The sequence below is a fragment of the Podarcis gaigeae genome (assembly GCF_964106915.1).
Source record: "Podarcis gaigeae genome assembly, chromosome: 17".
Lineage (NCBI taxonomy): Eukaryota > Metazoa > Chordata > Lepidosauria > Squamata > Lacertidae > Podarcis > Podarcis gaigeae.
Window position 1 is genome coordinate 33,942,795 of NC_139694.1, and position 23,952 is coordinate 33,966,746.

Here is a 23,952-nt window from a genome sequence, read left to right on the forward strand (position 1 = left end):
TTCCCTTTAGTGGTTAACTACCATTGCCTCATCACTTACTGAGATGATCTTTCCAAATATAGCCACATATAGCTGCAGCAGAGGGAACAAAGGGAAGCTGGCTCCCATCCGCTTTTCCAAGAAACCAGCTCCATCAGAGTCCTCTCTCCTATCAACAGTCATCTAACAGCAGCCATTCTCGGTGATCTCAGTGGCTCAGAGTGTCCATTGCCAACTTTAGCTGGTGCACTGCTCTCCCCCTCGTCCCTCCCAACCCCTTTTCCTTTTGTGCCACGCCTTTTAGAGTGCAAACCTGAAGACAAGGGCTGCCTCGCTTTTGACCTTTGTAAGCCACTCAGAGCATGGGAGGGGGGCTTGAAGAGTGAGGCAAATATGCTCCCCTCCCCCCCAAAAAATTATTCCAAGCTCTTCTCAAGACAAGCACCCCAGTCTGCATAGTTTATATGCTCAAACACACTAATATATACATACTATGTAAATCATGGAAGGGCATCATGCAATGTGTTTCGGGAAACACCACTTGACGGCTCATGAATGAGCCCTCGCCATCCACTGAAGGGAGTGGATTGACATTGTGAACTGGTGTCACTCATTATAGAAGCAGTAGATGTGGTTTTTTTCCCTTTTACAAGCGATGAAAGCTCTGATCAGCTCCACAGCACCATCTACTGTGTCGATAATGAATAACACCAATTCACAATGTGTATCTGCTGAAGAAGTGTGCATGCACACGAAAGCTCATACCTAGAACTAACTTAGTTGGTCTTTAAGGTGCTACTGGAAGGAATTTTTTTATTTTGTTTTGACAAATTCACAATGTCAATCCACTCCATTCATAAGCTGTCAAGTGGTGTTCCCACACAAACATTGAATGATGCCCTTGCGTCATCTCTACATAGTACAGTGGTACCTTGGTTCTCAAACTTAATCCATTCTAGAAGTCCATTCCAAAACCAAAACGTTTGAAAACCAAGGCGAACTTTCCCATAGAAAGTAATTCAAAATGGATTCATCCGTTCCAGACTTTTAAAAACAACCCCTAAAACAGCAATTTAACATGAATTTTGCTATCTAACAAGACCGTTGATCCATAAAATGAAAGCAATGAACAACGTACTGCAGTCACACAATCAGTAGCTGAACTGGTTTCCACACAGTCACAAAAACAAAACAAAAAGCTGCAAAAACTGACAGACCTCAAATGGGAAGCGTAACACTCAAAACAGAACACGTTCACAAATTGGAACACTTCTGGGTTTGCAGTGTTTGGGTTCCAAGTTGTTTGAGTAACAAGGCGTTTGAGAACCAAGGTACCACTGTATGTATATAAACCAAAGAACCCACTGTAGGTAAAACAATAAAGTTTATTATTTAGATAAGGAATAAGGTGATGATTTAAGTCTATATATTTTATACGTTGCTAAGCTACAACCCCCCCCCCCAAGTCTTGGACTTTCTTGAGACGCTCCTTTGATACTTCCTTTTCACATTCCTAAGGATGTGTTCCCCACTGTTTGTTCCTGCAAAAGACAATAACAAGTAATTGTTAGCATGTTTTCGATATTAGGATGTAAGCAAAAAAACCAGGAACTGGGAGGAAGACATTTTTGAGGCAACAGACTGAAACCCATCCATGCCCGTCTCTCCATTTTAAGGGTTGTATAAATGCTAAATAAAAACCCACAGACACCTGAGGTGTCAATGACTTACCTGTAAATCTTACCTGTAACTCTATCCGATGTCCCTCCTTTGTATGATGTATGACTGATGTTCTTGTAGGCCAGGCCGTGAGGAGATCCGACTGTGGATCAAAAGGTATAAAAATTCTGGTTTCCTTTTCTTCTGGGTGTCCCCTTCTGTGTGTGGGGACCCTGTTGCAACAGCTTATTTTCTATTAGGATGCGGGTGGCGCTGTGGTCTAAATCACTGAGCCTATTGGGCTTGCCGACTGGAAGGTTGGCGGTTCGAATCCCCACGACGGGGTGAGCTCCCGTTGCTCGGTCCCAGCTCCTGCCAACCTAGCAGTTCAAAAGCATGCCAGCGCAAGTAGATAAATAGGTACCACTGTGGTGGGAAGGTAAATGGCATTTTCATGCGCTCTGGCACTCATCACGGTCCTCCATGCACCAATAGCGGTTTAGTCATTCTGGTCACATGACCTGGAAAGCTGTCTATGGACAAACACCAGCTCTCTCGGCCTGAAAGCTAGATGAGTGCCACAACCCCATAGTTGCCTTTGACTGGACTTAACCGTCCAGGGGTCCTTTACCGTTTACCTTTTATTTTCTATTAATAAAGATTAGGCTTATTAGCTGCCTAGCTTCCAGATACTCTTCTTGGCCTCTGTTTCTTCTCTCCAACCAATAGAGACTTTCCTGAGTCTGTATGGGGCTCTAGAAACCCCATAAGGGAGATAGAGGGGTTATTTTTTCTTATAACACTACATTTAACATAGATAAGAGACAGCAGAATTACAGCCTGCTCCAATTTATAAGCTAAGAGAAAGGCATGTTAAACAAACGGGCAGCAGAGGGCGCTCAGCCTCCATCTGGTCTATGTTTAAATCCTTAAAGTCAGATATGATTTAATTTAGTGAGATTGGTCACAGGTTCTGCCTGGGTACAGAGCACACAAGCATGGACTTTATTTCTGACATTTTCTAATGTCAAACTCTTATAAATCCAGATAGTTCCAATGCTTACCTAGCAAAATCAGAACTATTGGTATTGACTTGGAACTCTTGTATAATTCAAGTGTTCAATATATTTATTATAATATTCAAATCAGATTAAGGGACATTGAAAAACAAAACATTCAGTCAACTGTAAATACAATTTGCTGCCCCAAATTTTATGGTTTAAAACCGATAGATAACAGGGTCACTTATATTTCAAAATTAATAATTGCAGTCCAATGCAGGGCCTTTACATTAGCCCAACTGAATATTTCCCCCTCAGCTTTTGTCAAGGGCAGATATTTAAGCATCCCCAGAAATGATAGACATTGCAGATGTTTTTTGAATGTGCCAGGCACAGTAGAACATATTCTTTTCTACTGTCCATTGTACAACCAGCTACACAAACACGTGCTATCCCCTTTTCTGGGTAGTCTAACATCATGGCATAATGAAAATATCAGTTTCTATCTGTCTGACATTAACTCAGAAGTAACTACAAGGGTGGCTTGCAAGAGTTTTTATCAATAGCATCTCTTAGAGTGGTGAATGGCACTATTTAGTGGGAGGAAACCCCAATGAAAATCCTTGTTATTACATATTTTTACATGGCTGGTTATTTGTAAATATTTTAAAATTTTATACATGGACGTTTTTATGATGGCCTATATTTGCAATGCCTAATAAAGGTTTGGCAAAGAAAAATAAGTAAGACAACATTCCTTTTTGCCCCATGTAAAATGCTCTCTGCTTTTAGGTTGGCCAGTCTGGAGAATTTCCCATGAGCTTCAAAAATGGAATTAAGTAGTCACATCATGCAACAGAGGGCAAAAAGTGGTACATTGATTAATGAATGTTAGAATGATGTTGGATAGAAATTAAGTGGTTTCCAGCTGTAATGCTTTAAGGGAATATGAGAAACAGGCTCAGAAACAGGTTAAAACTTAATGGCAAGGATTTGCTGAACTAACAATTTGAATTGGAATACAAAAAAGGGAGGTATGAGGAGGTCCGGGAAACATGTTAAAGGAAAATGAGAAATGGAAAATTTGCATGTTTCTTTTTTTTAATTATTTTTACTTTTGTATTTTTGTTACTATTTTTTATTTTATTTTTATATTGATTGTATTATTATTAAAAACCTTAATAAATATTCTATTTAAAAAAGTGGTACATTGAGCACCTGTGCAGCAATTGAAACGTGAAGATGGGCTAGACTCATGTTAAGTTCTGAAGTGATCAGTATGGTTCTGCTCATGCCTTCCTTAAGGAAAATCATTTCCCCAGTAGCTGGATTGTCAGAGTTTTAAGGTATTATTTGTTGAAGCAGTGCCAGGTTTACACATAAACTAAACAAGCTATGGGGACGCGGGTGATCAGAACTTGCTGATCAGAAGGTCGGCGGTTTGAATCCCTGCGACGGGGGTTCGGTTCCAGCTCCTGCCAACCTAGCAGTTCGAAAGCACGTCAAAGTGCAAGTAGATAAATAGGTACCGCTCCAGCGGGAAGGTAAACAGCGTTTCCGTGCGCTGCTCTGGTTCGCCAGAAGCAGCTTAGTCATGCTGGCCACATGACCTGGAAGCTGTACACCAGCTCCCTCGGCCAATAAAGCGAGATGAGCGCTGCAACCCCAGAGTCAGACACGACTGCACCTAATGGTCAGGGGTCCCTTTACCTTTAAACAAGCTATAGCTTAGGGCCCCACTCTCTTGGGGCCCCCCAAAAAATTTAAAGGGAAAAAAACCTTAATGTACATTTCCGAAATATAAGATAAAAAACAAATAAAATAAAACCTACACACAACAACAGTGTTTTGTGTTGCGTAGGCTCCTATCATGTAAGTAATGGGCCCCACCTGCTAGCCTGCTCCCTAAAATATCACTGGTTTGCTCATTCCTATATATAATAATAATAATAATAATAATAATAATAATAATAATAATAATAATTTTTTATTTATACCCCGCCCTCCCCAGCCAAGGCCGGGCTCAGAGCGGCTTACAAGCAATAATAAAAACAAGATGAATGGTTACAACTTAAAAACAAAAATAAAATACATTAAAATAATGGAACATTAAAATATTAAAATGTAGCCTCATCGCAGGAGGAGAAAGAAAAGAAAGAGGGAAAAAAGAGAGAGGGAGGGAGGGAATCAAATTGGCTCCAAGCCAAAGGCCAGGCGGAACAACTCTGTCTTACAGGCCCTGCGGAAAGAAATCAGATCCTGCAGGGCCCTGGTCTCATGAGGCAGAGCGTTCCACCAGACCGGAGCCAGAGTTGAAAAGGCCCTGTCTCTGGTTGAAGCCAATCTAACTTCTTTAGGGCCTGGGACCACTAGGGTGTTGTTATTTATGGACCTTGAGGCTCTCCGTGGGGCATACCAGGAGAGGTGGTCCCGTAGGTACGAGGGTCCTAGGCCGTGAAGGGCTTTAAAGGTCAAAAGCAGCACCTTAAATCTGACCCTGTACTCCACCGGGAGCCAGTGCAGCTTGAAAAGCACTGGGTGAATATGCTCCCATGGCAGAGACCCCGTGAGGAGCCTCGCTGCAGCATTCTGTACCCGCTGGAGTTTCTGGGACAGCTTCAAGGGCAGCCCCGCGTAGAGCGAATTACAGTAGTCAAGCCTGGAGATGACCGTCGCATGGATCACTGTGGCCAGGTCGGGGCGGGAAAGGTAAGGGACCAATTGCTTGATGCGGCGAAGGTGGAAAAATGTCGCCTTGGCTGTTGCTGTAACTTGCGCCTCCATGGAAAGGGAGGCATCAAGGATTACACCCAAACTCTTAACGGAAGGCAATGGCACTAATTGGGCCCCCGCAAGAGAAGGGAGTTGGTCCCTCATCCCCATGCCATCCCGACCTAGCCATAGGACCTCTGTCTTCGAAGGATTTAGTTTCAATCGGCTCCCACGAAACCATCCAGCCACAGCTTCCAAGCATCTGGTCAGTGTGTTCGGGGCCGAGTCAGTGTGGCCATCCATCAGCAGATAGAGCTGAGTGTCATCAGCATATTGGTGACAGCCCAGCCCAAAGCTCCAGATAATCTGGGCAAGGGGGCGCATAAAAATGTTAAAAAGCATCGGCGAGAGAATTGCGCCCTGCGGCACTCCACACACCAAGGAGTGGCGCGACGACATTTCCCTCCCTAGTGCCACCCTCTGTCCCCGACCAGAGATAAAAGAGCACAACCAGTTACGGGCTATGCCCTGTATCCCTACGTCTGCAAGGCGGTGGTCCAGAAGATCATGATCGACCATGTCAAAGGCTGCTGACAAATCTGAAAGGATCAGCAGTCCTGACCCGCCTCGATCCAGTTGTCTACGGAGATCATCTGTTAGGGCAACCAGAGCCATCTCCGTCCCAAAACCAGGACGGAAACCAGACTGAAATGGATCTAATGCCGATGTTTCCTCCAGAAACCTACCAAGCTGTTCAGCAACTGCTCTCTCAATTACCTTACCCAGGTATGGAAGATTTGAAACTGGGCAGTAATTGGATAGGTCTAAGGGATCTAATGAAGTTTTTTTTAAGAGTGGAAACACCACTGCTTCCTTCAATTCCCCTGGGAATGTCCCCGTGTCAAGGGACAACATCTGGACACTCCCTAATCAGCCAAGACGGGCACGGATCAAGCAGGCAGGTGGTGGGCCTACCAACTTGGAGGAATCTATCCACATCAGTAGGGAGTATCCGATCGAAATGGTCCAACACTGGACCTGAAGTCAGTCGAGGGGCCTCCAGTTGAGCCACTGTATCTAAATTGGCAGGGAGGTCACGGCGGAGCAACAGGACTTTCTCCGCAAAAAAACTCGCGAATGCCTCACAGCTGTGGGTCGAATTTGTGCTATATTTGTGATATAGAGTGCCTATCCTATTTTATTATGTGCAAATGACTTTAGATACCTATTAGGTTCATAAATTACCATAACAGCATATGTTGTTGTTTAGTCGTTTAGTCGTGTCCGACTCTTCGTGAACCCATGGACCAGAGCATGCCAGGCACTCCTGTCTTCCACTGCCTCCTGCAGTTTGTCAAACTCATGTTGGTAGCTTCAAGAACACCATCCAACCATCTTGTCCTCTGTCGTCCCCTTCTCCTTGTGTCCTCAATCTTTCCCAACAATCAGGGTCTTTTCCAGGGAGTCTTCTCTTCTCATGAGGTGGCCAAAGTATTGGAGCCTCAGCTTCAGGATCTGTCCTTCCAGTGAGCACTCAGGGCTGATTTCCTTCAGAATGGAGAGGTTTGATCTTCTTGCAGTCCATCGGACTCTCAAGAGTCTCCTCCAGCACCATAATTCAAAAGCATCAATTCTTCGGCGATCAGCCTTCTTTATGGTCCAGCTCTCACTTCCATACATCACTACTGGGAAAACCATAGTTTTAACATAACAGCATATATTCAACACAAAAAATCAGCGACGATTTGTTGTTGACAAAGGACAGCTGGACATATAAAGCGCCCCATTACCTTCAGTAGCTTAGGGCCTCATCAAACCTAAATCTGGCCCTAAGTTGAAGCAAGGCAAGCTCAACTCCAACATCGAGAAAGACTCTGAAGCAGGTGTTTTTGCTGCTTAAGGTTGATGGGACGAGGCAATGGCTTCTTTCACATGTTGTTTTGGGCAAGACTGCAATGCCCGTCACTTACAAAGTCTACAAATGCCACAAGAAATATTCTTCTGTTAAAGGTGCCCCAGGACTCTCTCTAGCAGGCAGGCATGCCAAACTCCATAACTCTTTGTTTGCTTATTTAAAACCCTTCGGCCATGAAGGGAGCCAATAAAAACTGCAAAACCAGAAAGGGACCATCAGCAATGCAGAATGCAAGTAAGAGGAGGAGATTAAATAAATCACAGCAATTAAATACATCGGGAGCAGGCAAACGCCAGCCAGGTAATTAAATCCCATAAAACTCTGCTGGAATAGGAAAGTTTTCAATTGATGTTAATTATACTAAATTATTATTAACTGATGTTAATTATTTTAAATGTATCCATTTAAAATTAACTACTGCCTGAGGCAAAGCTTTTTTTGGAGGGGACAGAGGGTGGCACAGTCTCCAGATCAAAGGTGACCCATGATGCGGCAAAAATACAACTCATGGGAGATTGCAAGGTAGGAGTTGATTGTGATTAAAACCACTGAAATGAAATAACTTAAAGCAGGATGCGGCCAGGCGCTTCCTACAGGACTGGGAGCACTCTGTGCTCGAAAGGACAAATTCTGTGCCAAGGTAACCCAAATTCTGCATCAGGAAATACTGAATTCTGCATCCGGCATATACAGTGGTACCTCGGGTTAAGTATTTAATTCATTCCGGAGGTCCATTCTTAACCTGAAACTGTTCTTAACCTGAAGCACCACTTTAGCTAATGGGGCCTCCTGCTGCTGCCGCGCCGCCGGAGCACAATTTCTGTTCTCATCCTGAAGCAAAGTTCTTAACCTGAAGCACTATTTCTGGGTTAGCAGAGTCTGTAACCTGAAGCGTATGTAACCTGAAGAGTATGCAACCTGAGGTACCACTGTATTGTACACATCGGGCATGTTTTCCGGTTTTGCATAACTTGCATTGTTTATTGTCTGCATGGTTTATTCTGCCTCCATTTCTTCCAGGAAGAGGAAAGGAGCGATTCAGGGCACCAGAACTCCCACCACCACCAGGCTAGCCACTGGAAAACTTACTTAGTTACATCCCTTGCATCTGGGGTTCTCCCAGGCATTACCCACAGCTTTTCAAGTATCTTCTTCTTTGGCGATCACTCATAGCCAAGTAATATTGTCTTCCAAAACAGGGTTTTAGCAGTGAGTCCATAAGTGACTGTGGAGGCCAATTCTGGATCCACATGTCCTTCCACAGCGGGACCTAGGTTTCCAGGTGGGAGTTAATCGCAGTGAGGGTTTGCCAAGCGTGCCTTCCTCTTAGCACGTTTCTCCCTCGTGTCCTGAGTTTGAGTGTCTTCAAAGCCCATGACACCTTTGGTAAAGGCTGTTCTTCAGCTGGAGCGCTCGCAGGCCAGTGTTTCCCAGTTGCCGGTGTTTATACTACATTCCATTAGATTTGCCTTGAGAGAGTCTTTAAACCTCTTTGGTTGACCACCAACATTCCGCTTTCCATTTTAAAGTTCGGAATAGAGTAGTTGCTTTGGAAGATGACAACCAGGCATCCGCACAACATGACCAGTCCAACAAAGTAGATGTTGAAGAACCATTGCTTTGACACAGGTTATCTTTGCTTCTTTCAGTACACTGGCGTTAGTTCGTCTGTCTTCCCAAGTGATGTGTAAAAATTTTCAGAGACACCTTTGATGGAATCTTTCAAGGAGTTGGAGATGGCATTTATAAGTGGTCCATGCTTTACAAGCATACAGTAAGGTTGGTAGTACAATAGCTTTGTAAACAAGTATTTTGGTTTCCCTGTGAATGTCCCGGTCCTCAAACACTCTGCACTTCAATTGGCAGAAAGCTGGACTTGCAGAGCTCAGGTGATTCTAGATTTCGGCATCAAGGTCGGCCCAAGTAGTGAAAGTGATGTATTGGATCAGATTGTTACTATTAATGTTTGATGTTTTATTATGTTTTTATGTCTTGGAAGCTGCTCAGAGTGGCTTGGGCAACCCAGCCAGATGACTGGGGTATAAATGAAATATTATTATTATTAGGCAGAATATGTATCTTTCATATTTCATACCTCAGGCATCAAACTGTCTAAGTTCCAAGTCTGAACTTTTCCAAAATGAGTTGCACCTCTGCTGTTGATCTGAATAGCCAAAGTTTTCTCCTTTGGCAGCAATGAAACTCATTCATTCAGGAAACCACTGGGTGCCCTTGAGTTTATTTTCAATCTGTTTCTGCTACTGTATAATAGTTGTCCTGTGGTTTGGAAGTTCCAGCTCAACTTGGCTCCCTTGGGAAGAATTGTTCCACTACTACACCATCCGCACAAACCAGACTGTTATTGTAGGGGTTGCCCACAAACCCTACAAGCACTGTTTTTGGTTGCGTGCAGCAGGAGGAGCGCGCAAAATATGGTTTGAAGCTCAACATCAAAAAAGCGAAGATCATGGCCACTGGTCCCATCACCTCCTGGCAAATAGAAGGGGAAGAAATGGAGGCAGTGAGAGATTTTACTTTCTTGGGCTACGTGATCACTGCAGATGGTGACAGCAGCCACGAAATTAAAAGACGCCTGCTCCTTGGGAGAAAGGCGATGGCAAACCTAGACAGCATCTTAAAACGTAGAGACATCACCTTCCAACAAAGGTCTGTATAGTAAAAGTTATGGTTTTCCCAGTAGTGATGTATGGAAGTGAGAGCTGGACCATAAAGAAGGCTGATCGCCGAAGAATTGATCCTTTTGAATTATGCTGCTGGAGGACACTCTTGAGAGTCCCATGGACTGCAAGAAGATCAAACCTATCCATTCTTAAGGAAATCAGCCCTGAGTGTTCACTGGAAGGACAGATCCTGAAGCTGAGGCTCCAATACTTTGGCCACCTCATGAGAAGAGAAGACTCCCTGGAAAAGACCCTGACGTTGGGAAAGATGGAGGGCACAAGGAGAAGGGGACGACAGAGGACGAGATGGTTGGACAGTGTTCTCGAACCTACCAGCATGAGTTTGACCAAACTGCGGGAGGCAGTGGAAGACAGGAGTGCCTGGCATGCTCTGGTCCAGGGGGTCACGAAGAGTCGGACATGACTAAGCGACTAAACAACAACAACAAGCAGGAGGATAGGGCAACATATTACAATGGCGCATTTTCCAAATTAAAAATATTCTGCTTCAATTTCGTCCTCGTTGCACATACTGCCAAAACATTCCTTTGAAATTCCTGCAAAATGCACGAGTTTCTTCTCTGTCCACAAGCTGGCACTGTTTTGCATCCTGTTTGATTCTCTGTGCAGGAAGGAGGGTGGATGGCTGGATGTAGAATTCCAGTCCTTTCCTCAGCCTGACTCAACATCCCCCCAACAGGGCAGAATGAGACAGCTGCACCAGGCTGCAGATTTTGGGCAGTAACTGTTAGTTATTTAATATAAGGGTCCCAATTCTACAAATGTTTCTATGGACCACCTGAAAACTGAGAGTCTTGGTGGCTCGCTTAATGATTTCCCCACCTGTTATAATTGTAATGCATGCTAAATGCTGTGTGGGTTTTTTATTTCTTCTTTCATTTCTTATACAGTGGTACCTCGGTTTAAGAACAGCCCTGTTTATGAACTATTCAGTTTACAAACTCCACAAAACCGGAAATAGTGTCCTGGTTTGTGAACTTTACCTTGGTCTAAGAATGGAAGCCGAATGGTGGAAGGGCACTGGTGGTGGGAGGAGTCATTTGGGAAAGCGCACCTTGGTTTAGGAACGGACTTCCGGAACAGATTGTTTGTAAACCAAGGTACCACTGTATATTGTATTTTGTTGCATTTCATTTTGAATTCCATAGAATTAAGTGAATTACGTGTCCTGAGTCAGCCTTCTGAGCCCATCTGGGTGATCTCAGTCATATTATTCTATGCCTACAAAAATACCCAAAATCAGTTTTCAATTTTTCAAATTCATTTGTAATTCTACCTACCAGGGAAGCAACATGGATACATGATGTCTTCCTCAATGCAGAAACACTGGTCTGCCAAATAGCTATCAGACCTTCCTCCTGGAAAGTTCACGTTAAAGTAAATCATGTGGATCAGAATTCTCCCATGTTGTAGAGATAACAACCATAAAATCATTACTCATGAAGTTGTGCTCTCTCTCCTGATCCATCTCTAAAGAAACAGAATGCTACAGAGCAAAAGGCATTTGGGTATCATTAGCAAATTCCCCTTCATGGATCACTGCCTTGCCGTGGCGAAGGGGCTTGAAGAACTCAGAGAAGCTATGAACTATGCCGAGCAGGGCACCCAAGATGAACAGGTCATAGTGGAGAGTTTTGACCAAACGTGATCCACCTGGAGGAGGAACCGGCAAGCCACTCCAGTATCCCTGCCAAGAAAACTCCATGGACAAAGACAACAGGCATATAAAAGATATGACGCTGGAAGATGAGCCCCTCAGGTCGGAAGGCGTCCAACATGCTACTGGGGAAGAGCAGAGGGCAAGTACAAGTAGATCCAGAGCTGATGAAGCGGCTGGGCCAAAGCCGAAAGGACGCTCAGTTGCGGATATGCCTGGAAGCGAAAGGAAAGTCCAATGCTGTAAAGAAAAATATTGCATAGGAACCTGGAATGTAAGAACCATGAACCTGGGTAAGTTGGAGGTGGTCAAAAATGAGATGGCAAGAATAAATATTGACATCCTGGGCATCAGTGAACTAAAATGGACGGGAATGGGTGAATTCAGTTCGGATGACCATCATATCTACTACTGTGGGCAAGAAACCCATAAAAGAAATGGAGTGGCCCTCATAGTCAACAAAAGAGTGGCGAAAGCTGTACTGGGATGCAATCTCAAAAATGATAGAATGATCTCGATACGAATCCAAGGCAGACCTTTTAACATCACAGTAATCCAAGTTTATGCACCAACTACTTGTGCTGAAGAAACTGAAATTGACCAGTTCTATGAAGACTTACAAGACCTTATAGAAGTGACACCAAAGAAGGATGTTCTTCTCATTATAGGGGATTGGAATGCTAAAGTAGGGAGTCAAGAGATAAAAGGAACAACTGGCAAGTTTGGCCTTGGAGATCAAAACGAAGCAGGGCAAAGGCTAATAGAGTTCTGTCAAGAGAACAAGCTGGTCATCACAAACACGCTTTTCCAACAACACAAGAGACGACTCTACACATGGACATCACCAGATGGGCAGCATCGAAATCAGATTGATTATATTCTCTGCAGCCAAAGATGGAGAAGCTCTATACAGTCAGCAAAAACAAGACCTGGAGCTGACTGTGGCTCAGATCATCAGCTTCTTATAGCAAAATTCAAGCTTAAACTGAAGAAAGTAGGAAAAACCACTGGGCCGGTAAGATACAATCTAAGTCAAATCCCTTATGAATACACAGTGGAAGTGAGGAACAGGTTTAAGGATTTAGATTTGGTGGACAGAATGCCTGAAGAACTATGGATGGAGGCTCGTAACATTATACAGGAGGCAGCAACGAAAACCATCCCAATGAAAAGGAAATGCAAGAAAGCAAAGTGGCTGTCCAATGAGGCCTTACAAATAGCGGGGGAGAGAAGGCAAGCAAAATGCGAGGGAGATGGTGAAAGATACAGGAAATTGAATGCAGATTTCCAAAGAATAGCAAGGAGAGACAAGAAGACCTTCTTAAACGAGCAATGCAAAGAAATAGAGGAAAGCAATAGAATGGGAAGAACCAGAGATCTGTTCAAGAAAATTGGAGATATGAAAGGAACATTTCGTACAAAGATTTCCACAATAAAGGACAAAAGTGGAAAGGACCTAACAGAAGCAGAAGACATCAAGAAGAGGTGGCAAGAATACACAGAGGAATTATACCAGAAAGAAATGGATGTCTCGTATACCCCAGGTAGTGTGGTTGCTGACCTTGAGCCAGACATCCTGGAAAGTGAAGTCAAATGGGCCTTAGAAAGCACTGCAAATAACAAGGCCAGTGGAAGTGATGGCATTCCAGCTGAACTATTTAAAATTTTAAAAGATGATGCTGTTAAGGTGCTACACTCAATATGCCAGCAAGTTTGGAAAACTCAGCAGTGGCCAGAGGATTGGAGAAGATCAGTCTACATCCCAATCCCAAAGAAGGGCAGTGCCAAAGAATGCTCCAACTACCGCACAATTGCACTCATTTCACACGCTAGCAAGGTTATGCTTCAAATTCTACAAGGAAGGCTCAAGCAGTATGTGGACCGAGAACTCCCAGAAGTGCAAGCTGGATTTAGAAGAGGCAGAGGAACCAGAGACCAAATTGCAAACATGCGCTGGATTATGGAGAAAGCTAGAGAGTTCCAGAAAGACATCTACTTCTGCTTCATTGACTATGCAAAAGCTTTTGACTGTGTCGACCACGGCAAACTATGGCAAGTTCTTAAAGAAATGGGAGTGCCAGATCACCTCATCTGTCTCCTGAGAAATCTCTATGTGGGACAAGAAGCTACAGTTAGAACTGGATATGGAACAACTGATTGGTTCAAAATTGGGAAAGGAGTACGACAAGGCTGTATTTTGTCTCCCTGCTTATTTAACTTATATGCAGAATTCATCATGCGAAAGGCTGGGCTGGATGAATCCCTAGCCGGAATTAAGATTGCCGGAAGAAATATCAACAACCTCAGATATGCAGATGACACAACCTTGATGGCAGAAAGTGAGGAGGAATTAAAGAACCTTTTAATGAGGGTGAAAGAGGAGAGCGCAAAATATGGTCTGAAGCTCAACATCAAAAAAACGAAGATCATGGCCACTGGTCCCATCACCTCCTGGCAAATAGAAGGGGAAGAAATGGAGGTAGTGAGAGATTTTACTTTCTTGGGCTCAATGATCACTGCAGATGGTGACAGCAGCCACGAAATTAAAAGACGCCTGCTTCTTGGGAGAAGGGCAATGACAGGCCTAGACAGCATCTTGAGAAGTAGAGACATCACCTTGCCAACAAAGGTTCGTATAGTTAAAGCTATGGTTTTCCCAGTAGTGATGTATGGAAGTGAGAGCTGGACCATAAAGAAGGCTGATCGCCAAAGAATTGATGCTTTTGAATTATGGTGCTGGAGGAGACTCTTGAGAGTCCCATGGACTGCAAGAAGATCAAACCTCTCCATACTGAAGGAAATCAGCCCTGAGTGCTCACTGGAAGGACAGATTGTGAAGCTGAGGCTCCAGTACTTTGGCCACCTCATGAGAAGAGAAGACTCCCTGGAGAAGACCCTGATGTTGGGAAAGATGGAGGGCACAAGGAGAAGGGGACGGCAGAGGACGAGATGGTTGTATAGTGTTTTCGAGGTTACCAGCATGAGTTTGAGCAAACTGCGGGAGGCAGTGGAGGACAGAGGTGCCTGGCGTTCTCTGGTCCATGGGGTCACGAAGAGTCGGACACGACTAAACGACTAAACAACAACAACAACAACAAGCAAATTCAAATTACCCTCCCAGGTAACATAAAAGTGTTGTCATTTTTGTTGTTAAACTATACTTACATACATAGTTTGTTTTCTATGCAGCTGACATGCATAAAATGCTAACATGCAATTAAAATAACAATATAGTGGTACTTTGGTTCTCGAACTTAATCCGTTCTGGAAGTCCGTTCGACTCCCAAAACTGTTTGAAAACTAAGGTGTGGCTTCCGATTGGCTGCAGGAACTTCCTGCACACAAGCGGAAGCCGCATCAGACATTCGGCTTCTGAAAAATGTTTGAAAACCGGAACACTTACTTCCGGGTTTTTGGTGTTTGGGAGCTGATTTGTTCAACAACTAAGTCGTTCGAGAACCAAGGTACCATGGTATCCTAAAATAAAAACTTGCAGCAAAGAAACTCCAGTAGAGAGAATAAGATCAAAGTAAATAAATAAAAAATGTACAGCCACATGAAACAGTAAAAAGTAAAATGTTACTAACTGGGACGGTTTTTAATGAAGCCTTGGTGCAGGAATGACTATAAAGAGAGCACCAGGTAAGCCTCTGCAGGAAGGCTATTCCACAGTGGTGCTATCACTGAGAAGGCCATCTCTGGCACGTTTATCTTCCCACCACAGTGGTACCTATTTATCTACTCGCACTGGCGTGTTTTCAAACTGCTAGGTTGGCAGGAGCTGGGACAGAGCAACGGGAGCTCACCCAGTCACAAGGATTCGAACCGCTGACCTTCTGATCGGCAAGCCCAAGAGGCTCAGTAGTTTAGACCACAGTTCCACCTGCGTTCTACTCTGGAGTAAGGATGTAGGAGCCAGCTGTACATCATCTAGCCTGATGAGAGGACCTCTCCCCTCTAAACTGCATTCAGTGGTATAAAGAGGTGTGGGATATAGCTATTAATGATAAATTAACATGTGCCATTAAGGTAAGATGAGGAATATGAAGGAGAAATGATTTTGAGGAGATATGGAGGGTGTTTGTAGAATTTGTACTGTTAAAACGGAAAGGGGTCAGACCATTGCAAGAGGTGTTGAAATTTTGGGAGGTTGGATAGTTACAAAGGAATGGTGTCAGTGGTGGGGTGTACGTTTTTATTCTTATTTGATTATTACTTTGTTAAAATAAAATAATATTTTAAAAGAGTCAATTAAAATGTGGTTTTTTAAAAATGAACTGCATTCAAGTCATGCTCCTTGGAATGTAGGAAGACCAGTACCAGAAACTTTATTGTCAGTTAACTTGTGTTTTGCTTTGCATTTATGTACATAAACCTAGACCAGTTTTCTTAAAAATAATTATATTATTTATAATATAATTTTATTATTTGAACCCTGCCCACCTGACTGGGTTGCTCCAGCCGCTCTGGATTCCTTCCAACATATATAAAACCATAATAGAACATTACACATTAAAAAGCTTCCCTATTTAGAAATTGTTGATTTCTGGCCTTTTATATATATATATAATTTGCTCTGTATTTCATATATTTGCATTTTTGTAAGGTTTGCTGTGAGCCAGTTTGGGAAAGTGACATATAAGTAAACTCAAGCAATGGTATACAGCATCGGTAGCCAAACTAAGGCCCGGGGGCCGAATCCGGCCCAATCGCCTTCTCAATCCGGCCCGTGGACGGTCCGGGAATCAGCGTGTTTTTAACATGAGTAGAATGTGTCCTTTTATTTAAAATGCATCTCTGGGTTACTTGTGGGGCATAGGAAATTGTTCATTCCCCCCCAAAAAAATATAGTCCGGCCCCCACAAGGTCTGAGAGACAGTGGAAAAAGTTTGCTGACCCCTGGTATACAGTATAAGCCTAAGGTGATAAAAGGTGCTCTGATCTACAAAGGCCACTTGGTCCTGTAACGACAGTACTGGATCAACAAGTACCCCAAACTGGGAATCAGATCCTTACACAGGATACAACCTGCTCTAGAACAGGGATAGGCAGAAGGTAGCTTGGAATTACTTTCAGAACTCAGTGCGGCTTGCAGTAGATTGGCAAGGATTTCTAACCCCTTGTTAAACAGCAACAACACACACACACACACACACACACACACACACAAAATTAAGCCGCCAGAATGAAGAAAGCTGGGGAAGGAAAGGGGTTGCTGCTTTAGTGCAATGGGTATCCTCTATCATCATACTGGCGAGGAACTGCCATCATTTGTCCGACATTATATGGTCTTACTACCAGCCTCTGGATTTGGCCATTTTGGGTAAAAAACATTCTCAAGCTGGAATTCAGCTGATATAGCTTCATTAATGTGTGACCCCGAAATTCTGGACCCCACCCATTTGATGCCAAAGTTTGGTGCTAGTTTGGTGCCACAAACCTGTTCTGTGCCACCCCCCCCCCAAATCAAGCAATTGACACATCAAATCGGGGTCACAGGTTAACGCCAACTGACTTCAAACATGTCACATGTGGGAAAGCTCCAGGACCCCCTTCTAAATCCAAAGAGTGCATTCTTTATTCTTTCGTTACAGCTGTCGCTTAAATTGGGCGCTTTTAAAATTTAGTGCCTTTTTCTAACACCCATGGCAACAGAAATATGCACCAGAGTCAAAAAGTCCAGAATTCTCGCCTCTTTCCCCTGGCCTTTGACACCTGGGGCATGTGCTCTCAGGACACAAACACAAAAATTCCCATGACTGCAATTTGTTTTAACTGTTCTTAATACTGACTTTTAACTTGGGACCCACTTTTGGGACCCACTGATGAGGTTAGCGCGCTACACCTCATGTCCACAGGATGGACTGTGCGGAGGCCCAGACTAGGACAGCACTTTTGTCCTTGGGGGGGACAACTTCGCGAGTTGCAACTTCTCCCTTTACCCCACCAACACAGTTTTCCCAAGGCAGCGAGAAATGGCTGGGATTCCCCCTGGCTTTGACGCAGCGCCTTCTCCCTCCGGCCTCGGACGTGGCAGCACAACTGAGAGCCAACGGCTCGGCTGGCTTTCGTCGGGAGCAGCTCCGATTGAACCCGGGGAGCTCGCTTCCAAGTCGATGCGGCTTGGATCCCATCCGGCTCCCTTTTCCTTGGACGGAGCGGGGCTGCGCCGGGAGGAGCGACCAGAGCTGGGCTGGCCGGACCAGGCCAGGCTGGAAGAGGGCGGTGGGCGAGACCCACTTCGCTTCTGGCTCCGGGCCTGGAGGTGCGACGCCCAGGCGGGTCTCTGCCCCGAGGCAGCTGCTGCCGCTGCAGCCACCGCCCCCGAACACGCCCCGCCCCTCGACGGGACGCGCTCGCTCCGCCCCATCGGGTTGCCCGAGCATTTCGGGGGCGGGGGGACCCGGAGGAAAGCTTCGCCCAGCGCCTCCGGGGCCGGCGAGCGCGGGGTTGGCTCTCCCTCCGCCGCCCGTCCGCCCCGTCGTGCCGGACTTTGGCCCCGCTCCTTGGCCCCGCCTCGTGGGGAGAGGCGCCAGGGATCCTTCCCAAGTGGCCCCGGCCCGAGGCTGCTGCGCTCTCGTGCGCTCTCGTGCGCCCTGAGCGCCACCGGAGCTGCTCTTTGTTCCAGGGCTGATGCAGAGGCGAGGAAACTTTGTTTGTTTGTTTGTTTGTTTGTTTGCGCTCCTTGCCAGGCGGCCCGCCCCTCCCCCCCTCGATCCCTGAGAAGATCCGGATTGCAGAGGACTTCCAGGAGCCGACGGGAGCCCCTGCCCCACCCTGGCGCTCCAAGTCCTGCTTTCTGCCCTCTCCAGCCGCTCTCACCAGGGACTAGAAGACTTGGCGTCTTCCTCCCCAGTGACTGAACCCCAGCGCGGCTCTGCTCTCTTCCCCCAGGGACCCGAGGCTCCGGACTGGGTTTGAACCGCATGGACTAAGGAGCTGGATCCCGCCCGATCCCGCAGCGGCAGGTTGCTCTGCAAAGATCATGCAAAAAGATCCCAACGCGCTCCTCCACGCCCTGTCCCGGCAGCCGCTCAGCGCGGAGCCTCTGGCTTGGCCTCGCCAGCAGGGCGACGTCCAGGTGACGGTGCGGAGGCCCAGATCCCGAGCCGGGGACTTCGCTGCTGCTCCCAGAGCTGCGCTGAGGAAGACCTTGGTGGCTGTGGATGTCGTGTGCCTGCTCGTGGGTGAGTGGGGCGCGGAGGGGCTGGGATTTTACTGGCCAGGTAACCAGGAAAGTGGGAATTTGCCAATTAGCTTTCTCGAGATGAAATCCTCAATCCAGGCAAAGGTTTCTCTTAATACCCCTAATTAGTGATTTGCAATTGCTTAATTTTTTTGGTTTGTGTTGGCGTCTTATGGCGTGTAGCTCATTTCACCTTCTGGTTATTTGCACATCTGGTAATGCAGCATGGAGCTTGGTACAGTATTAAGATCACCAGGCAGCCAGTGCTTTTCTCCAGCTTTTCACAGAGTCATAGAGCTAGAAGGCACCCTGAAGGTCATTTAGTCCAACCCCCTCCAATGCAGGAATCTTTTGCCCAACCTGGGGCTCAAACCTACAACCCTGATATTAAGAGTCTGACTGATGCCAATTCTGCAAGCTGGAAGGGTCTACCTAAATCGGAACATGTGCAGCCCAACACTCTGCTCAAATATTATTGTAATTCATGGAGCACTTTGCTCTGATCCTTGGCAACCACTGCAAGGGATATTAGGTAAAGGTAAAGGGACCCCTGACCATTAGGTCCAGTCGTGGCCGACTCTGGGGTTGCGGCGCTCATCTCGCTTTATTGGCCAAGGGAGCTGGCGTACAGCTTCCGGGTCATGTGGCCAGCATGACTAAGCCGCTTCTGGCGAACCAGAGCAGCGCACAGAAACGCTGTTTACCTTCCCGCCAGAGCGGTACCTATTTATCTACTTGCACTTTGACGTGCTTTCGAACTGCTAGGTTGGCAGGAGCAGGGACTGAGCTCACCCCATTGCGGGGATTTGAACCGCCGACCTTCTGATTGGCAAGTCCTAGGCTCTGTAGTTTAACCCACAGCGCCACCCGCAAGGGACATTAAGCCTCCATATATTCAGCCCAGCTAGTACAGGAATACCTTAATCTCTTTCCCACTCAGAATCAAGTTTAAGACACTAACAGCAGCATAGTTCTTTCTTTACCCTTTTGACCAGTGCTTTGAGTTGTTGGGCCAGAGGCTGCTGTTGAGATCCCAGCTAAAAAAAGTAATAATAATAATAATAATAATAATAATAATAATAATAATAATTTTTTATTATACCCCGCCCATCTGGCTGTGTTTCCTCCAGCCACACAGGGGCCATGCTGGATACCTGGAAGTCATGTGGAGGATTTGAGGAATTGTAGCAGTGGCATTTCTTGTCTGGCTCTTTAATTCCGGGTGCCATTGCATGATTCCTGATGGGGAACTGCTATGATTAAAACATCCTGACTGGCTGGCTGGCACACTCACACACATCTTTGCATTGAAAGTTCTTCAGCCTTTATTCCTGACTTTTGGCCCTGTTCCTCCCTGGACGACTTTTAGCAACACATTGCAAAGATGTCACATGGAAGAAAGCAGGGCACCCGTTTTGTGATCAGAGGTGACCTTGCCTTGAGTCAAGGTGAGGAGGCTGCCTTCAGGGCAGAACTACGCATACGGCTTTCCTGGTTAATGATAATACAGAGGAGGGGTCATCTTCAGAGGAGATCTGGTGGGTGGAAGGGCTGGGCTTCCTGCTTCCACACACCCACTGGTTTTCCCAAAACACCCCTCCCCTTCTTTCCCCAGTCAGGCATATTTCTGGTTACGGGTCATGGGGGAGAACTGCTGAGTGGAGAAGGGTTAATTACCCCTGAAATCTGTGCTTTTGTAAGGAATCACAGGGTTGTGATAACATCTAGTTTCTCCCTTAGATGTTGGATTTTCAGATGCCTGGCCCATGGGGCACAGTTGCTCTATTAAGCCCTGGTGTAATCAGTAATAATAATAATAATAATAATAATAATAATAATAATAATAATAAAAAATAATGTATTACTTATATCCTGCCTATCTGGATGGTCCTCCTCAGCTACTCAAGGCAGCTCCCAACAGAATATTTAAAACACAATAAAACATCAAACATTAGAAGTTTCCTTAAACAGGGCTGCCTTCAGATGTCTTCTAAAAGTCAGATAGTTATTTCCTTGACATCTGATTGGAGGGCATTCCACAGGGCAGGTGCCACTATCGAGAAGGCCCTTGGAGCTGTGTCCGGGCAGAACTATGGGAGTGGAGAAGTTCCTTCAGGGCCGAGGCTGTTTAGGGCTTTAAAGGTCAGCACCAACACTTTGAATTGTGCTTGGAAACGTACTGGGAGCCAATGTAGGTCTTTGAGGACCGGTGTTATATGGTCTTGGCGGCCACTCCCAGTCACCAGCCTAGCTGCCGCATTCTGGATTAATTGTAGTTTCCGGGTCACCTTCAAATGTAGCCCCACATAGAGAACATTGCAGTAGTCCAAGCAGAAGATAACTAGAGCGTACACCACACTGGCGAGACAGTCCGCGGGCAGGTAATAAACCTATGGTCAGAGTTTAATGAAATGTCATGGTGGAGTCATTGCCCTAGGACACCCAGCCACCCTATCTTACTTTTAGCTTGCTCTGCGTGGTTTAATGCAAATGTTGGTTTCTGATTCAGCAAAGTATGGAGAACGGCAAGAAGCTTTGGGGGTTCAAAACTCAACCCCTAGAAACATAATCCAGCAACACTTCTGGCTTATGCCATTCCCCCAGACACAGCCCATTTGCTCCCAAAGCATTGCTCCAAAACCTCAGGGCTAGAAACTTACTTGGTTGCAGTTTAATTAATACTGATTTTCCCAGGGAACTCAATTCTATCCCCCAATACCAGATTTGGGGTTTACACAACCCCTCAATTATCTGCTGGATGGTGTTGATGAATACATAAGGGAGTTGAGGGGAAACTTGGGAAGGCACCTTGATCAAGGGGCTGGGCTCAGAAGCGGGAAACGCAAGTTCGAATCCCAGCTCAGCCACAGAACTCTCGCTCCCGTCTCTTTAAATCGTTTTCTGGCCAGGATCCCAACTGGAAGTAGCTTGGAAGTAGAGGAGGGAGGAGGTGTCAGGAGAGAAGCATTTGAGAATTGAGACTGATGGGAAGTGGAAGCCACTGGGGTTTGGAAACCATAGCTCTAGGGCAGGGGTCAGCAAACTTTTTCAGCCGGGGGCCGGTCCACTGTCCCTCAGACCTTGTGGGGGGCCGGACTATATTTTGAAGGGGGGAAAAGAACAAATTCCTATGCCCCACAAATAGCCCAGAGATGCATTTTAAATAAAAGGACACAGTCTACTCATGTAAAAACACACTGATTCCCGGACCGTCTGCGGGCCGGATTTAGAAGGCGATTAGGCCAGATCTGGCCCTCAGACCTTAGGTTGCCTACCCATGCTCTAGCCCAGGGGCCAGCAAACATTTTCAGCAGGGGTCCGGTCCACTGTCCCTCACACCGGGGGGGGGGGTGGACTATATTTTTTGGGGGGGATGAACAAATTCCTATGGCCCACAAATAACCCAGAGATGCATTTTAAATTAAAGCACACGTTCTGCTCGTGTAAAAACACCAGGCAGGCCCCACATTTTAAATAAAAGGACACATTCTACTAATGTAAAAACACGCTGATTCCCGGACTGTCTGTGGGCCGGATTTAGAAGGTGATTGGGCCGGATTCGGCCCTCGGGCTGTAGGTTGCCTACCCCTGCTCTAGCCGCTAGCGGGACAGGGGACAGTGTGGCCCTATTCATTCCCCTCCTGTCTGCTGCAGCAAGGGCAAGAGTCTTCCACTGTAGAACAAACAAAACTGAGGCGGTGTGTCATGCAAGAACCAACGTCTGTCTTCTTTCATGCTTCCTGGTTATTCTGGCCCAGATGTCACCAATATGCCACTCTGCGTGTGCCTGCAGAGACCTTCCTCATTGTCCATAGGTTGCCTTCCCCTTCCCTCTGATGAAATTAGGCCTTTCAGGGGCTAATGCAATAGGTTGGGTGCGAGGTGTTTGATGTGGTGCCCATAACAGTTTCTGCAGTTTGCAAATGGTCCTCAAAAGAGGGAAACGTGAGTCTCCTGAAATATTTACCATATTTTTCGGCCCATAGGGCGCACCGGCCCATAGGGCGCACCTAGTTTTTTTCGGGGGAAATAAAGAAAACAAAATTTATTTTCCCCCCAGGTGCCGGGCTGGGGTGGGGGAAACCCAAGCTTCCTCAGCCCCCAGAACTGGCAGCTCTCCACAAGCCGTGGGAGAGCGGCGCGAAGCCCGAAGCCTGGGGGCGCTGAGCTCAGCGCACCCCCAGGCTTCGGGGTGCAGGCAGCTCTCCATAAGCCGTGGGAGAGCTGCGCAAAGTCGCACAGCTCTCCCACGGCTTGCAGATAGCTTTCTGAAGCCTGGAGAGCGAGAGGGGTCGGGGCGCACCGACCCCTCTCGCTCTCCAGGCTTCAGCGAAAGCCTGCATTCGTCTCATAGGACGCACACACATTTCCCCTTCATTTTTGGAAGGGAAAAAGTGTGTCCTATAGGGTGAAAAATACTGTGCTGGATATCTCTCTTTTTTTATACAGTCACACCTCATGTTACGTTTGCTTCATGTTACGTTTTTTCAGGTTGCGTCCCGCGGCTACCCAGAAGTACCGGAAAGGGTTACTTCCGGGTTTCACCACTCACACATGCACAGAAGCGCTAAATCGTGCTTCGCGCATGCGCACAAGCACCAAATCATGCTGCGCACCTGCGCAGATACGGCGCTTCAGGTTGCGGGCTTTTCATGTTGTGAACGGGCCTCCGGAATGGATCCCATTCGCAACCAGAGATACCACTGTATAACAATTTATTGATTTAACAAAAACAATACCAAAACAAAGCAAAACAAAACAAATTGACTTCCCTCTAGTCCCTTCCTTGGTTCCATAATTTATCAATATACTGCATGTCCATTGTTCAGTTTGAAACCTTATTTAAATTACTTATTACCCATTCATAACAAAATCACATGTAATTTTAAAACCCTGCTAATGTCTTAACTGTGCACAATGCTTCTGTATATATGCAATAAACACCTTCCATTCTTCCTTAAATTCATTGTCAACTCTTCCTCTTAGTTTCATTGTCAATTCTGCCATTTCAGCATATTCCATTAATTTAACTTGCCGATCTTCTTTAGCTGGGACTCCTTCTTCTTTTCAACGTTGTGCTAATAATGTCCGTGCAGCCGTAGTTGCATACATAAATAAATTCTTTTGTGATTTGGGTAGAT

At 45.9% G+C, this 23,952-nt stretch overlaps 3 protein-coding genes across 4 annotated transcripts in view; 2 read left to right on the forward strand and 1 right to left on the reverse strand.

Moving 5' to 3' along the window:
* Positions 1-23,952, reverse strand: part of IL27RA (interleukin 27 receptor subunit alpha) — an 818,781-nt gene that overhangs the window by 280,114 nt on the left and 514,715 nt on the right. The window lies entirely within an intron of this gene.
* The window catches only part of TUBB4A (tubulin beta 4A class IVa), a 217,215-nt gene that overhangs the window by 116,984 nt on the left and 76,279 nt on the right, over positions 1-23,952 (forward strand). The gene's annotated exons all lie outside the window — the stretch shown is intronic.
* Positions 17,577-23,952, forward strand: part of LOC310835000 (phospholipid phosphatase 3-like) — a 38,378-nt gene continuing 32,002 nt past the window's right edge. The window contains exon 1 of the mRNA XM_083719645.1: positions 17,577-18,812. Coding sequence (XP_083575771.1) covers positions 18,611-18,812 — 202 coding nt within the window. The 5' untranslated portion in view covers positions 17,577-18,610. The remainder of the gene's footprint in view (positions 18,813-23,952) is intronic.